The following is a 16,796-nucleotide window of genomic DNA, read 5'->3' as shown; positions in this document are numbered from 1 at the left end:
ATTGGTTAATAAATGGGAATTTTTCTTTTGGAAGAAATCAATATTAATGAATATTTATTGAAATAAATAATGAATATGTTCATTTCGATAAGAAGTAATAAGTACGTTTATTTCGATAAATATGAAATAGATTTTATTTCAATAAGAAATATGAAATAGAATTTATTTCAATAAGAAATAATAAGTATGTTTATTTTGATAAATATTAAATAGAATTTATTTCAATAAGAAATAATGAGTATGTTTATTTGGATAAATATTAAATAGATTTTATTTCAATAAGAAATAGAAAATAAACGCAGAAATCAAACTCTCTTCTACAATTCCATCTGTAAATAAATCCCTGGATCTTGAGCCTGGGGTTAAACTTCCCTGCCTTAAAGCATTGGGAAAAAATAGAAAATTTGGATTTCCATTTTAAATGTCTTTGACAAATAAATCCTTGTCCCTGGCCACTCCCAAAATCCCAACTTTTCAAACCCTTGGGGATGGATTGAAGCTGGAATGGGTTTGTTTGAAGCACGGAGGGATGATGCAAAGGGACTGGACAGGAGCAGGGACCAAAATGTGTTTAATGTGGAGAAATGAGGCAGAATTCCATGTCCAGGAATTCCCAGTACCATGGGAGTAGCCCGGGTTTTATCCCAGGTTTTATCCCAGGTTTTATCCCGGGTTTTAGCCCAGGTTTTATCCCCGTTTTTATCCCAGGTTTTGTCCCAGGTTTTATTCCAGTCTTTATCCCAGGTTTTATCCCAGTTTTTATCCCAGGTTTTATCCCAGTTTTTATCCCAGGTTTTATCCCGGGTTTTATCCCAGTTTTTATCCCAGGTTTTGTCCCAGGTTTTGTCCCAGGTTTTGTCCCAGGATTTGTCCCAGGTTTTAGCCCAGGTTTTATCCCAGGTTTTAGCCCAGGTTTTAGCCCAGTTTTTATCCCAGGTTTTATCCCAGGTTTTGTCCCAGTTTTTATTCCAGTTTTTATTCCAGGTTTTATCCCAGTTTTTATCCCAGTTTTTATCCCAGTTTTTATCCCAGGTGTTATCCCAGTTTTTATCACAGTTTTCCTCGTTCCCATGGGAGGGTGAGCACAGAATTCCTGTCAGACAGCAAAAAGGTTTTATTTAATGAGAATTCCACGATTTCCTGCATCTCTCAATCCTCCTCCCTGTTCAGGGAAGAAAATGGAAATTCTGCCTGTTATCCCCGTCCTGGAAAAACTCTGGAATTTTATTATTCCCCTACAAAAACACACCTGGTGCTCATTCCACAAAGCCCCGTCCTGCTCAAAATAAAATCCTGCCACCTGAATTTTTTACCCCCTGAATTTTTTACCCCCTGAATTTTTTACCCCCTGAATTTTTTGCCACCTGGATTTTTTGCCACCTGAATTTTTTGCCACCTGAATTTTTTACCACCTGAATTTTTTGCCACCTGAATTTTTTGCCACCTGAATTTTTTACCACCTGAATTTTTTGCCACCTGAATTTTTTGCCACCTGAATTTTTCGCCACCTGAATTTTTTACCACCTGGATTTTTTTGCCACCTGAATTTTTTGCCACCCGGATTTTTTGCCACCTGAATTTTTTGCCACCTGAATTTTTTACCACCTGAATTTTTCGCCACCTGAATTTTTTGCCACCTGAATTTTTTTGCCACCTGAATTTTTTTGCCACCTGGATTTTTTGCCACCTGAATTTTTTACCACCTGAATTTTTTGCCACCTGAATTTTTTTGCCACCTGAATTTTTTTGCCACCTGAATTTTTCGCCACCTGGATTTTTTACCACCCGGATTTTTTTACCACCTGAATTTTTTACCACCTGAATTTTTCGCCACCTGAATTTTTTACCACCTGAATTTTTTGCCACCTGGATTTTTTACCACCCGGATTTTATATTTTTCCCCTTTTTCCCTGCCTTAATTCCGTGTTTTCCACAGGCTTCTGGGAAGAACCTGAACCTGAACGACGAGAGCCAGCACGGGCTGCTGATGCAGCTGCTCAAGCTCACCCACAACTGCCTGAACTTCGACTTCATCGGCACCTCCACGGACGAGTCCTCGGACGATCTTTGCACTGTGCAGATCCCGACCAGCTGGAGATCAGGTGATCCACAGGGATTGGCCCCATCCCACCTGGAAAACGCTCAAATCCCGGGAATTCTGCAGGAATAAACCCCCGGCGTGCAAAGGCAGAGCTTCCACTCTGCCCCAAATAATTCGGTTTTTATTTTATTATTTTGTCTTGGCTTTTAAAACACCTTTTTTCCCTTCAAGTCTTTCACCTCTCGTTCCAACAACCAAGGAAAATGGATTTTTTTTTTAAATAAGGAATAACTTGGCACCTTTTCCCACATCCTGCTGTTGCCACCAGGCATTTGACAGGCACAGATTGTGTTCTTAAAATACCTTCCTGTCATCTTCTCCCAGCTCCCAGCGCCAGTGGGTGACTCAATTTCTAGGAAAGGAATTTGCCTTAAAAATACCAAACCCTGGCAGAAATTTCCGTGGCGTTGTGGTGCTTTGGTGTGACAGATCCACGGGTGGTAAAATCAGGGTTGGAGGCTGGAAATGGAGGTAAAATCCTCTTTTCTCTTGCAGCATTCTTGGATTCTTCGACCCTTCAGTTGTTTTTTGATCTTTATCATTCCATCCCTCCTTCGTTTTCTCCTCTGGTAAGTCCAGGGTTGATTTTTCCTTGATTTTAGGGTTCATTTGGGAGATTCCCTGGGGATTGAGGTGCCCCAGGTTGTGCTGAAGCATCCACAGGGTCAGATTTTCCCTAAAAATGCTTTTTTTGCTGGAATTCCAACCTCCTTTCTGCTCACACACCTTGGAATCTCCTGTTTGCTCAGCCCCTTGAGGGAGTGACTCCTGTTATTCCCAAAAAAAACCCCTCAAACCACGCCAGGAATAGGGAACAAACCTGGGAACACCCCAGGAAATGGAATTTTTCCTTCCACCCTTCCAAATTAGGCCATGTCCCATTGGGATGAAAGGGCCAAAAGCACAACTGAGTTAAAAGTTGGGTTATTTCTTCTGGAAAAATAAAAAAGTTCTGTTATTTCTTCTGGAAAAAATAATTTTTCAAAAACTAAAAAAGTTTGAACTTAAAATGACATAATTTTTAAATCATTAAACTTCAGACATTTATCTGATAAATATTTGCCATCGTTAAAGCTCAATGAACACAAGGCTGAGAGGGAAGGGCCTTCAGAAGGAATTTTTCCATGGACACTCCACTTATCCTGATGGAGAATTAATGGCTAATCCTGAATTTCCAGCCTTAAATATTCAGGAGAGGTTTGAGCTGTGAAAATCCCTTTTTTTTGGAATGGAAATGTGAAATTGTTCCATTGGGATCAATGCTTGGGATCCCCATCCCTGGAGGTGTCCAGGGACAGCCTGGACACAGCACTCAGAGCTCTGGGGTGGGGATCAAAGGTTGGACTCCGACCTTGGAGGGTTTTCCAACCTCTGGAATTCCATAATCCTGGGATTTTTGGGATGGAGCTGTTCCTTCGATTCCTTTCTCCTCTGCGGAGACGAAGGAGCTGTTTGGTCCCTAAAGGAGCACCAAACCTCAATCACTGCTCGTGTCATGAGGGGAAAATTTCTTCATTTCCTTGTTTTCCTCCCGATTTTTGTGTTTATTCCCATTTTTCTGTGTCCTGGCAGGTTTTATCCTGCTTGGTGCAGATCGCCTCCGTGCGCCGCTCCCTCTTCAACAACGCCGAGCGCGCCAAGTTCTTGTCTCATCTCGTGGACGGAGTGAAACGGATACTGGAGAACCCCCAGGTGAGTGTTCCAGGTGGGAACCGAGGCTCTCCCATCACATTTCATCCCAAAAAATCCTCTTTATGTCCCACTTGGACACTGGGCAAAGGGGAGGATTTGCAGCGTCGTCCTGCTCTTGCCTTTTCCCGCTGTTCCACCCTCCAAGGGAGGTTCATGGTGGATATTAGGAATAATTTCTCCATTGGAGGAGTAATTAAGGATTGGAACCGTCCAGAAAATGCCCAAAATCCAGGAATTGTGAAAATTCCTGACCTGCTTTAACGGGCAGGGTGGGATTTGGTTCTTGGATATCTTTGTGATTCCATGGTGATCCACCCGAGCCTCAGGCAGGTGGCAGCAGAGCTGTTCCTGTGGGAACAGTTTCTCCATTGGAAGAGTAATTAAGGACTGGAACCATCCAGAAAATGCCCGAAACCCAGGAATTGTGGCAGTTCCTGACCTGGTTTAAGGGGCAGGGGGTGATTCGTTGGTTTTTGGAGCTCTCTCTGTTTCCCTGATTGATCCCAGCCTCAGGCAGGTGACAGCAGAGCTGTTCCTGTGGGAAAGTTTCTCCATTGGAAGAGTTTAAAGACTGGAGCTATCCCTAGAAGTGCCAAAAAAACCCAGAAAATGTGAAAATTCCTGACCTGGTTTAAGGGGCAGGGTGGGATTTGGTTCTTGGATGTCTTTGTGATTCCATGGTGATCCACCCGAGCCTCAGGCAGGTGGCAGCAGAGCTGTTCCTGTGGGAACAATTTCACCATTGGAAGAGTAATTAAGGATTGGAACCATCCAGAAAATGCCCCAAATCCAGGAATTGTGGCAGTTCCTGACCTGGTTTAAGGGGCAGGGTGTGATTTATTGGTTCTCAGAGCTCTCTCTGATTCCATGATGATCCCAGCCATTCGTTCCTGAGCCCCCTCCTCGTTTTTTCCCCTCAGAGTTTGTCAGACCCCAACAATTACCACGAGTTCTGCCGGCTGCTGGCCCGGTTGAAAAGCAATTACCAGCTGGGAGAGCTGGTGAAGGTGGAGAACTACCCCGAGGTGATCCGGCTCATCGCCAACTTCACCGTCACCAGCCTGCAGGTACCTCCCTCCTCCTGCCCCGGGATTCCCTGGAAACAGAGCTGAGCCCCTCAGCTGCCTCATTTCCCCCAAAATGGATCATCCTGAACGGAATCCGTGTGGGAGAGCAGAGTTGTTGCCTCCAAGAGGCTTTTCCATATCCTAGCAGGGAATTAAATAAAAAACCCCACATTAAATGAGGTTTATTTTTAGGATTCTGTCTCATTTCGCTGTTCCAATGCACTCTCAGGGATTGGGAGCAATTGGAATATCGTGGATATTCCCACTGAGATTTCCAGCTGTGTGTACAGCCCACAGCCCTGCAGAGGAGATTGGAAAAAACCCTTTGTTGGTGGAATTGGAATTCCTGGGAAGCAGCTCAGGGGAGGACAGTGTGTGGGAGCTGGGGGAGGCCTGGGATTCAGCTCCACGTCCTGGGAATTTGGGATTATCTCCCAGTGTTTTCTGAGTGCTGGGAATGATCCTGATCCCTCAAATTCCTGCTTCATTTGACAGCCAGGCCATTAAAGGTGTACAGTGGAAGGTGCTTTAAACCCCTTCCAGACCAAATTCTGTGGGGAAAACCTAAATCAAACAACACAATTTGTAACTCCCTGCTTTGTTTTCCTTCCTTTTTCCCTCTAAAAACACTGGGAATTTACTCCCAGCAATTTACTCTGAAATTCCTGCTTCATTGGCAACCAGGACGGTGGAAGGTGAAAGAAACTGAGCTTTAAACCCCTTCCAACCCAAATTCTGTGGGAAAAACTTGAATCAAAGTACACAATTCCTAACTCCCAGCTTTGTTTTCCTTGTTTTTCCCCTGGAAGCACTGGGAATTTACTCCCTGCAATTTGTTCTGAAATTCCTGGTTCATTTGGCAACTGAGCCATTAAAGGCCAGTGGAAGGTGCAGCGAGCTGAGCTTTAAACATCTTCCAACCCAAATTCTGTGGGAAAAACTTGAATCAAAGCACACAAATCCTAACTCCCAGCTTTTTTTTCCTTGTTTTTCCCCTGGAAGCACTGGGAATTTACTCCCTGCAATTTGTTCTGAAATTCCTGGTTCATTTGGCAACTGAGCCAGTGGAAGGTGCAGCGAGCTGAGCTTTAAACCCCTTCCAACCCAAATTCTGTGGGAAACACTTGAATCGAAGCACACAATTCCTAACTCCCTGCTTTTTTTTCCTTGTTTTTTCCCTGGAAGCACTGGGAATTTACTCCCAACAGCGTGCACTGAAATTCCTGGTTAATTTGGCAACTGAGCCATTAAAGGCCAGTGGAAGGTGCAGCGAGCTGAGCTTTAAACATCTTCCAACCCAAATTCTGTGGGAAAAACTTGAATCAAAGCACACAAATCCTAACTCCCAGCTTTTTTTTCCTTGTTTTTCCCCTGGAAGCACTGGGAATTTACTCCCTGCAATTTACTCTGAAATTCCTGGTTAATTTGGCAACTGAGCCATTAAAGGCCAGTGGAAGGTGCAGCGAGCTGAGCTTTAAACCCCTTCCAACCCAAATTCTGTGGGAAACACTTGAATCAAAGCACACAATTCCTAACTCCCAGCTTTTTTTCCTTGTTTTTTCCCTGGAAGCACTGGGAATTTGCTCCCAACAGCGTGCACTACCTGCTGAGCCTGTGGCAGCGCCTGGCGGCCTCCGTGCCCTACGTGAAGGCCACGGAGCCGCACATGCTGGAGACCTACACGCCCGAGGTGACCAAAGCCTACATCACCTCCCGCCTGGAGTCCGTGCACATCATCCTCAGGTGAGCCCGGCTGGCAAAAAAGTGGGAAAAGTGGGAAAAGTGGGGTTAATCCCCCCGGAGAGGGCGTGGCTGAGGGGCGGCAGCGTCCCGGGGCTGGGGTCCCTCGCTGTGGGTCGGGATTGTTTTGCTGGTCAGAGACAGCAAAAGAAATCAAATTGCAGCTGGTGGGATGTGCGGGGAAAAACAGGGAATGCTCAGAGCCACGGGAGTGAGCCAGGGGCTGGAGCCCCTCTGGCAGAGCTGGGAATTCCAGGGAAATTCCAGTGAGAGCTCAGAGCCCCTTCCAGGGGCTCCAGGAGAGCTGGAGAGGGATTTGGGATGAGGGGTGGAGGGACAGGACACAGGGAATGGCTTCAGATTGGGAAAAGGGAGATTTGATGGGATTTTGGGAAGGGATTCCTGGCTGGGCTGGAACTCTCAGAGGAGCTGTGGCTGCCCCTGGATCCCTGGGAGTGCCCAAGGAAAAGGGAAGGATCCAGGGAGATCTTGGAGCCCCTTCCAGAGCCTAAAGAAGCTCTGGGAGAGCTGGAGAGGATTTGGGATAAGGGATGGAGGGACAGGACACAGGGAACGGATTTAAACTGGGGAAGGGGATTTTGGGAAGGGATTCCTGGCTGGGATTCCCAGGGAAGCTCCAGAGAAACCTCAGAGCCCCTTCCAGAGGCTGAAAGGACTCCAGAGGAGCTGGAGAGGATTTGGGATGAGGGATGGGATGTGGGGAATGGATTTAAACTGGGGAGGGGGATTTTGGGAAGGGATTCCTGGCTGGGAGGGTGGGGAGGGGCTGGGCTGGAATTCCCAGAGGAGCTGTGGCTGCCCCTGTGTCCCTGGCAGTGCCCAAGGATCCCAGTGGGAGCTGTCCCTGCCTGTGGCAAGGGGCGGAATGGGGTCAGATTTTAACTCTTCCCAACCCAAACCCATTCCAAGACCCCAGAGCGAGCACTCCAGGGAGCTCCTGACACTCCCGGTGTTGCTTGGAACACAAAATCAACAACACACAGGCAGAGGTCTTCAGTGAAAAGTTGCTCTCTACTAAAAAAGGGGCCAGCCTGTTTATTTCTTTTCCTTTTATAATTTTGTGGGTCTGGTAGTAGATGGGCTTCTGGGGTTAGCCCTTCACCCCCCTGGCCAGACCAGCTGCCAACCAACATTGCTTTTAGGCTGGAAATACGTAAGCAAAGGACAGTGAACAAAAACAAGAAAGGTTGTTTATGTTCCAGAGTGTGAGAAAGTGAAAAACTGACCCCTAGTATTGAACAGCAGCTAAAGAACTGACTCCATCTTATAAGCAACTAGAAGGCTTTAAAAAAAATCTCAGAAAAACCAGAGCAACACCCTGGCTCCACTTTTCCGTGTCCCTTTTGGCAGGGATGGCCTGGAGGACCCTCTGGAGGACACGGGGCTGGTGCAGCAGCAGCTGGACCAGCTGTCCACCATCGGGCGCTGCGAGTACGAGAAGACGTGCGCGCTGCTGGTGCAGCTCTTCGACCAGTCCGCCCAGTCCTACCAGGAGCTGCTGCAGAGCGCCAGCGCCAGCCCCATGGACGTGGCCGTGCAGGAAGGTCAGCCCGGAGCTCCCCAGGGAATTGTTCTTCCCCAGGGTGGTGTTCCTGGGAGAGCCCTGCACAGGGGAGGGGTGGCTGGGGCTGTCTGTGGGAGCATCCCGTCAGTCCCATCCTGAATCCCATCCTGAATCCCATCCTGAATCCCATCCCGAATCCCATCCTGAATCCCCATCCTGAATCCCCATCCTGAATCCCATCCTAAATCCCATCCTAAATCCCATCCTAAATCCCATCAGTCCCATCCTGAATCCCATCCTGAATCCCATCCTAAATCCCATCCTAAATCCCATCCTAAATCCCATCAATCCCATCCTGAATCCCATCCTAAATCCCATCCTAAATCCCATCCTAAATCCCATCCTGAATCCCATCAGTCCCATCCTGAATCCCATCCTGAATCCCATCAGTCCCATCCTGAATCCCATCCCGAATCCCATCCTGAATCCCATCCTGAATCCCATCCTAAATCCCATCCCAAATCCCATCCCAAATCCCATCCCAAATCCCATCCCAAATCCCATCCCAAATCCCATCCCAAATCCCATCCCAAATCCTATCTTGAATCCCATTCTAAATCCCATCCTGAATCCCATCCTGAATCCCATCCTAAATCCCCATCCTAAATCCCCATCCTGAATCCTATCCTAAATCCCATCCTAAATCTCATCCTAAATCCCATCCCATCAATCCCATCCCATCAATCCCATCCCATCAATCCCATCCCATCAATCCCATTCCATCAATCCCATCCCATCAATCCCATCCTAAATCCCATCCCATTGCTCCCATCTCATCAAACTCATCCCATCCCATGAATTCCATCCCATAAATCCCATCCCAACCCATCCCATGGATCCCATCAATCCCATCCCATCAATCCCAAATCCCAAATCCATCCCTTTCCCTGATCTCAGCCACACCTGTGCATTCCCCTCCTCCCTTACCGGAGGTGCTGCCATCCTACACCTCAACCCATTCCCCAGGCGGGAAAAGGGATTTATTTCGGGAAAACCAGATTCCTTTGGTGCTTCCTTCGGCCTGGAGGTGCCAGCCGGCCGTGCCAGGCCGGGTGCCAGTGTCCCCGTGTCCCCTGTGTGTCCCCAGGGCGCCTGACGTGGCTCGTGTACATCATCGGCGCCGTCATCGGCGGCCGCGTCTCCTTCGCCAGCACGGACGAGCAGGACGCCATGGACGGGGAGCTGGTGTGCAGGTGGGGAAATTCCAGCCATTCCTCCCGGGAATTCCATCAATTCCTGATCCCGGAAAACCGGGGAGAGTCCTGCCCCTTCTCCCTGCTCTGATTCTGGAGGGAATCCCTGCTCTGATTCCACAGGGAATCCCAGCTCTGATTCCGGAGGGAATCCCAGCTCTGATTCCGGAGGGAATCCGGGCTCTGATTCCACAGGGAATCCCGGCTGGAAGGGGATGGAGGCGGCAGCGATGGCCAGAGGGAGTTTGGGTTGTGGCAGGGAGTGAGGGGAGAGGGCAGGAAAAGGGGGATTATTCATTGATTATTGGTTAGGGAATGTTGGACTTGGAAATGTTGGGAAATATTGGGAATATTGAGCTTGGAAAGCTTGGATTTTATGATGTCATCATCTGGACTTTGGGGATTGAAAATCCAGTGGGAATTCGGGTTTTAACAAAGAATGAAGAGGAAAGAGCAGGGAAAAGGGAATTGTTCATTAATTATTGCTTAGGGAATGTTGGACTTGGAAATACTGGGAATTATTGGGAGTGTTGGGCTTGGAAACACTGGGAATTATTTGGAATATTTGGCTTGGAAAGTTCAGATTTTATGATGTCATTATCTGGACTTCGGGGATTGAAAATCCAGTGGGAAATTGGGTTTTAATGAAGAATGAAGAGGAAAGAGCAGGGAAAAGGGAAATGTTCATTAATTATTGATTAAGGAATGTTGGATTTGGAAACTCTGGGAATAATTTGGAATATTGGGAATATTTGGCTTGGAAAGTTGGATTTTATGATGTCATTATCTGGACTTTTAGGATTGAAAATCCAGTGGGAATTAATTCGGGTTTTAACAAAGAATGAAGAGGAAAGAGCAGGGAAAAATGAATTATTCTCCTCCTTCTCCTCATTTTTCCCTCTCATTTTTCCCCTTTTCCCCCCTTTTTTCCCACTTTTTCCCCTTTTCCCAGGGTGCTGCAGCTGATGAACCTGACGGATTCCCGGCTGGCGCAGGCCGGGAATGAGAAGCTGGAATTGGCCATGCTGAGCTTCTTCGAGCAATTCCGCAAAATTTACATCGGGGATCAGGTGCAGAAGTCTTCCAAGGTGAGGGAAATCCCGGGAATTCCGCCCTTCCCCAGGGAAAACAAACCTTGATTAATTAATTTGTTCATTTCTCCTCGTTTTAGCTGGAAATAAATCCCATTTCCTGTGATTTGTCCTCATTTTACCTAGAATTAAATCCCATTTTCTGTCATTTCTCCTCATTTTACCTGAAATTAAATCCCATTTTCTGTCATTTCTCCATTTATTCCCAAGTTTTGACTTCCCAAACGCTGAGCTGGGTTGGGAATATTGGGAATTGGAGACCTGGATTTGGTTTTTCCCAATTTTTTTCACCTCAAACACCCCCTGAGCTTCTCTCTGGTTTTAAAATGGAAATAATTCTGAATTCCCTTCATCCCAAAGGATTTGTAACTGTGGTTTGGGATGTAAAATTCCCTTTTCCAATGGAAAAAAAAATCAGGAATGTTGTTCCAGGATTGAATTCTGTTCCTTCCCAGAGGAGAAATTGGATTGGGATCAAATCCCTGCACAGGGATTTGGGAACTGCTGAGAATTCCAGAGAAATCCACTCAAATCCTGGCTGGCCTTGGAAGTGGATCAGTTATATCCCATTTTTGGGGATTTTTCCTGGGAAAACCCAAATCCTCCTCCTTTAGTGTAGAGTGATGCTGCTAGGACAAAAAAAAAAAAAATAGAAAAAAAAGAGGAAAAATCAGGAAAAAGTCAGGAAAAAATCAGGAAAAAATCAGGATTGGGATGGATTGGATCAACCCAAACCAGACACGGGAAAATCCCACAGCATCCCCTTCTCCCACAGAGTTTTGGAAAAGCAGATTTTTGGGGATAATTCCCACTTTTCCTGGCACTTTGGAAACCTTTTTTCTGGTTTTTTTTGGGCAGCTGTACCGGAGGCTCTCCGAGGTGCTGGGGCTGAACGATGAGACCATGGTGCTGAGCGTGTTCATCGGGAAGATGTGAGTGTTCCAGAGAATTCCAGGGGTTTCCCGGGAGAATCCCGGGAAAATGCACTCGGAGGGAACTCTGAAAACCTGGAATTCCCTCCTGCAGCCTTTGGTCAGGGCTTAGGGAGCTCGGAGGGTTCCATTTCCAAATCGAATTTTCCAGATTCCACAAAAATTCCACAAAAATCCCACAAATTCCACTAAAATTCCACTAAAATTCCACAAAAGTTCCACAAAAGTTCTACAAAAGTTCCACTAAAATTCCACTAAAATTCCACACAAATTCCACAGAAGTTCCGCAAAAGTTCCACTAAAATTCCACTAAAATTCCACAAAAGTTCCACAAAAATTCCACTAAAATTGCACAAATTCCACAAAAGTTTCACTAAAATCCCACAAAAGTTCCACTAAAATTCCACTAAAGTTCCACTAAAGTTCCACTAAAATTCCACTAAAATTCCACTAAAGTTCCACTAAAATTCCACTAAAATTCCACAAAAGTTCCACAAATTCCACTAAAATTCCACTAAAGTTCCACTAAAATTCCACTAAAATTCCACACAAATTCCACACAAATTCCACAAAAGTTCCACAAAAGTTCCACAAAAATCCCACAAAAATTCCACAAATTCCACAAAAATTCCACAAAAATTCCACAAAAAAAAAAAGAGCTCCCACACTCCCAGAGAATGGAATTTTTTCCCGAAATTCCAAAGGCAGGGAGGGGCCATTCCCAGCACAACATTCCATGTGGGAAGGGGGCTCAAAGCTCCTCCCAGGCTTTTCCTTGGAATTCAATCCAGCTTTTCTTGGGATGCTGCAAATCTGCCACAGGATTCGGCCTCTTCTCATCCAACCTGGAATTTGATCTGTTTTTTGAGTAACTTTTAAGCCATTTTATCCATTTTAATCCATTTTTTATTCCTTTTATCAATTTTTAATACAATTTTTATCCATTTTTTATCCAATTTTTATCCTTCATTTTATCTATTTTTTATCCTTTTTATTTATTTTTTAATCCAGTTTATCCATTATTTTATCCATTATTTTATCCATTATTTTATCCATTATTTTATCTATTTTTTAATCAATTTTGTCCATTTTTAATCCATTTTTATCCATTTTTTACCCATTTTTATCCACTTTATCCATTTCTCAGCAACCTCTGGAGCTTTTAGAACCAATCCAGGGGTTCCAGGGAGAGTTTTGGGAATTCCAAGGACCTGGAATCCCCTAGAATTCCGGGTGTACCTTGGGATCTGGAATATCCCAAGGAGAATTTTACCACCCTCATTTTTGTACCTCGAGCTCTCTGTGCCTTTGCTGTTAGGAGATGGAAAACTGGAAAAATCCTCCACAATTCCCTGGAAAAATCCCAGAAAAATCCTGGAAAATCCAGGGAAAACCCCTCTGATCCATGTTTTTCCCTCCCCAGCATCACCAACCTGAAGTACTGGGGCCGCTGCGAGCCCATCACCTCCAAGACTCTGCAGCTGCTCAACGACCTCTCCATTGGATATCCTTTAGGAAAGAGCTCCCAAATCCCTGGGAAAAGGGAAAAAACATCCAGGAATTCTGCTGGAACAGGAGCTGGCCCAGATCCCTGATTTTCCCCCGGAATTTTTGGGAATGAGGAGAGCGGAGGGCGGGATGAGGCTCATGGAATGTGGATTTTTTCTTTATTATTGTGGATCAGGATTCCTTTGGAGTTGGGTATCCACAGGTAGATTCCAGTCTGACCTCTGGTTTTCCAGGAATTCCAGAAGTTTTAGGAATTCCAGAAGTTTTAGGAATCCCAGAAGTTTTAGGAATCCCAGAAGTTCCAGGAATTCCAGAAGTTCCAGGAATTCCAGAAGTTCCAGGAATTTCCAGAAGTTCCAGGAATTCCAGAAGTTCCAGGAATTCCAGAAGTTCCAGGAATCCCAGAAGTTTTAGGAATCCCAGAAGTTTTAGGAATCCCAGAAGTTCCAGGAATTCCAGAAGTTCCAGGAATTTCCAGAAGTTCCAGATCCTGGGTTTTTTTCCCCCAGGGGGTCTCCCCAAGCTGAGTTTTGCACACCTGGGTTGTCCTTGAAAAAACAGGAGAGAATTCCCAATTTATTGAGAACCAACCACAATTCCCAACTTCCTGAATAATCCAGGCACAATCCCATTTTCCCAGCCTGGCCCTGGAAGTATTTTTCCAGAAATTCCAGAATTTCCAGGAATTCCAGACTTTTCCCCCAGGGCGTCTCCCCAAGCCGAGCTTTAATTTGGTTTATCCTTGGAACACAGATAAAATTCCCAACTTTTGGAATAATCCAGGCCCAATCCCGTTTTCCCAGCCTGTCCCTGGAGGTGTTTTCCAGGGAATTCCGGGAATTCTGCTGCTTCCTTGACGGCCTGCACGTACAGCAGCGTGCGGAAGCTGGTGAAGCTCAGCGCCGTGCAGTTCATGCTGAACAATCACACGGTGAGAGCCCCTCCCTGCCCCATTCCCGGGAAAATTCCACCCCTGGATACCCTTTGGAACGGGATCTGGCTCCCTGTGTGCTTGTCCTGCTGGAGGAGCCTCTGGAAAATGGGAATTTTTTGGGAATTTTGGGGGGTTTGGGGTTGGGATGCTTCGGTTTGGAGGGGGGTGGGATTTGGTGGGCGCTTCCCATTCCCACAGGATTTCTTTGGGAAGAAATCCAGGAATTTCTGTGAAATCCAGACTCATTCCTGGGGAATTCCCAGCCTTGGAGCAGCCTGGGGTAGTGGGAGGTTGGGATTTCAGGTCCTTTCCAACCTGAAGCATTCCAGGATTCCATTCCTCGATATTCCCAGTGCTGGAGCAATCCCAGCACCACTTCCAGAGGGTTTGCATTCCCTGCTGGAACGAGGCGGGAATTCCTGGAGTTCCAGGATGTTTTCCAGGCATTTCAGCCCCAATTCCCAGCCTGGGATTCTCTTTTTCCATGGAAAATAACCCTGAAGGATTCCCATCCCAGAGGCAGAGCCAGAATTCCTGGAATTCCCTCAGGAATTCCAATGGGAGAGAGAACAGCAGGGTTTGCAGCTCCTGGGAATGCTGCAGGTTCCATAATTCCATAAAACCCACTGGATTCTGGGATCAACTGGGAATTGTGGCTCCACCTCAGCGTGGCACTTCCCAGAATTCCCCAGCTTGGAAAAACCCTTTAGGATTCACAATTTCTCACCAGATTTTCCCAACATTTCCATGGAAAAACAACCCCAGCAGCGCCCAGGACACTTTTTCCAGGTGGGAATTTTTCCTGGAGGCTCTTCCCTGCTGAGCCCATCCCGGTTTTCCTTTTCCAGAGCGAGCACTTTTCCTTCCTGGGAATCAACAACCAATCCAACCTGACGGACATGAGGTGTCGGACCACGTTCTACACGGCCCTGGGACGGCTCCTCATGGTGGATTTAGGTATTTTTCCCGGGAATTCCGGCGAAATTCCAGCTTTTGGGAGCTGGATTCTGGGATTTGGGGAGGCGTGGCTTCGCCAGGAAAGGGTACTGGGATGGGAAAAAGAAAATTGGGAATTGGGAATTGAGAATTGGGTTTGATGCTGAGAAAAAAAAAATGGGGAGGAATTTTTCCATCTCGCCAAGATTTGGGATCCACTTCCCCATCCCAAGATTTGGGATCCATTTCCCCATCCCAAGATTTGGGATCCATTTCCCCATCCCACCAAGCCTGGGGATAAATTTTCCCATTCCAAGATTTGGGATCAATTTTCCCGGTTTGTTTCCCGTTCCAGGGAAGGATGAGGATCAGTATGAGGAGTTCAAGGGGGTTTCCCATGGATTTCCAATGGATTTCCCATGGATTTCCCGTGTTTTTCCAGGGGAGGACGAGGATCAGTTCCTGGGGGGTTTCCCATGGGTTTCCCATGGATTTCCCATGGATTTTCCCTGTTTTTCCAGGGGAGGACGAGGATCAGTTCCTGGGGGGTTTCCCATGGATTTTCCCTGTTTTTCCTATGGATTTTCCGTGTTTTCCAGGGGAGGACGAGGATCAGTTCCGGGGGGGTTTCCCATGGATTTCCCATGGTTTCCCATGGATTTTCCCTGTTTTTCCCATGGATTTCCCTGTTTTCCAGGGGAGGACGAGGATCAGTACGAGCAGTTCATGCTGCCCCTCACCGCTGCCTTCGAGGCCGTGGCTCAGATGTTCAGCACCAACTCCTTCAACGAGCAGGAGGCCAAGGTCAGCGGGGAGAAAATTCCCAATTTTCCTGCTTTTCTGGGATCTTTTCCACGGGATTTGGGGGTTTTTGAACAGGCAGGAGGGAGCAGGGGGCTGGGCTCACCTCTGGGAGAAAAACCGGGATGGTGGGAGCTTCCCAAGAGGGGATTGGGGGTGCCTGAATCCCCTGGGATTGATCCAGAGGGAATTAGGATCAATCCAGAGGGAATTGGGATCGATCCAGAGGGAATTGGGGGTGCCTCAATCCCTTGGGATCAGGATGGAAGTGGAGCAAGGGGGAAGAAATTCTGAATTATATTGGATTTTATTGGATTTTATTCAATTTTATCACGTTATTATATTTTATTGCATTTGATGATGTTTTATTCCGTTTCATTTCATTCTATGCTATTCTGTTTCATTTTATTCATTTTATTCATTCAATTGATTGGATTGCTTGGATTAATTGATGGATGGATGGATGGATTGGATTAATGGATTGATGCGTGGATTGATGGACTAATTGATTGATGGATGGATTGATTGATGCATTGATGGATGGATGGAGGGATTAATTGATTGATGGATGGATTGATTGATTGATGCATTGATGGATGGGTTGATGGATGGATTAATTGATGGATGGATTGATGGATTAATTGATTGATTGATGGATGGGTTGATGGATTAATTGATGGATGGATGGAGGGATTAATTGATTGATGGATGGATTGATTGATGCATTGATGGATGGGTTGATTGATGGATTAATGGATGGAGGGATGGAGGGATTAATTGATTGATGGATTGATTGATTGATGCATTGATGGATGGATGGAGGGATTAATTGATGGATTGATTGACTAATTGATTGATTGATGGATGGATTGGTGGATTAATTGATGGATGGATGGATGGATGATGGATGCATTGACAGATGGATTGATGGATGGATTGATGGATTGATTGATGGATTGATGGATTGATTGATGGATTGGTGGATTAATTGATGGATTAATTGATTGACGGATGGGTGGATCAATGGATGGATAAAGGATGGATTGATTAGATTAATTAGTTAATTGCTCTGTCCCTCCCGCAGCGCACCCTGGTGGGGCTGGTGCGGGACCTGCGCGGCATCGCCTTCGCCTTCAACGCCAAGAGCAGCTTCATGATGCTCTTCGAGTGGATGTATCCTGGCCCCGCATCCCAAATCCCGGGATTCACCCCCAG

General features: G+C 46.2%; 1 protein-coding gene across 2 annotated transcripts in view; it reads left to right on the top strand.

The window, feature by feature from the left end:
* Nucleotides 1-16,796, top strand: part of XPO7 (exportin 7) — a 40,865-nt gene that overhangs the window by 11,861 nt on the left and 12,208 nt on the right. For both annotated transcript variants that reach the window (XM_063420007.1, XM_063420006.1), the window contains exons 7-20: nt 1,937-2,102; nt 2,597-2,670; nt 3,674-3,793; nt 4,714-4,860; nt 6,431-6,603; nt 7,972-8,165; nt 9,273-9,378; nt 10,331-10,466; nt 11,328-11,401; nt 12,825-12,905; nt 13,778-13,841; nt 14,693-14,801; nt 15,478-15,584; nt 16,666-16,754. In XM_063420007.1, the coding sequence (XP_063276077.1) occupies nt 1,937-2,102; nt 2,597-2,670; nt 3,674-3,793; nt 4,714-4,860; nt 6,431-6,603; nt 7,972-8,165; nt 9,273-9,378; nt 10,331-10,466; nt 11,328-11,401; nt 12,825-12,905; nt 13,778-13,841; nt 14,693-14,801; nt 15,478-15,584; nt 16,666-16,754 (1,640 nt within the window). The remainder of the gene's footprint in view (nt 1-1,936; nt 2,103-2,596; nt 2,671-3,673; nt 3,794-4,713; nt 4,861-6,430; nt 6,604-7,971; nt 8,166-9,272; nt 9,379-10,330; nt 10,467-11,327; nt 11,402-12,824; nt 12,906-13,777; nt 13,842-14,692; nt 14,802-15,477; nt 15,585-16,665; nt 16,755-16,796) is intronic.

The sequence above is a fragment of the Prinia subflava genome, chromosome 29 (assembly GCF_021018805.1).
Source record: "Prinia subflava isolate CZ2003 ecotype Zambia chromosome 29, Cam_Psub_1.2, whole genome shotgun sequence".
NCBI lineage: Eukaryota > Metazoa > Chordata > Aves > Passeriformes > Cisticolidae > Prinia > Prinia subflava.
Note: the sequence above shows the minus strand (reverse complement) of the source record. Positions and strands in the feature narration are given on the sequence as shown.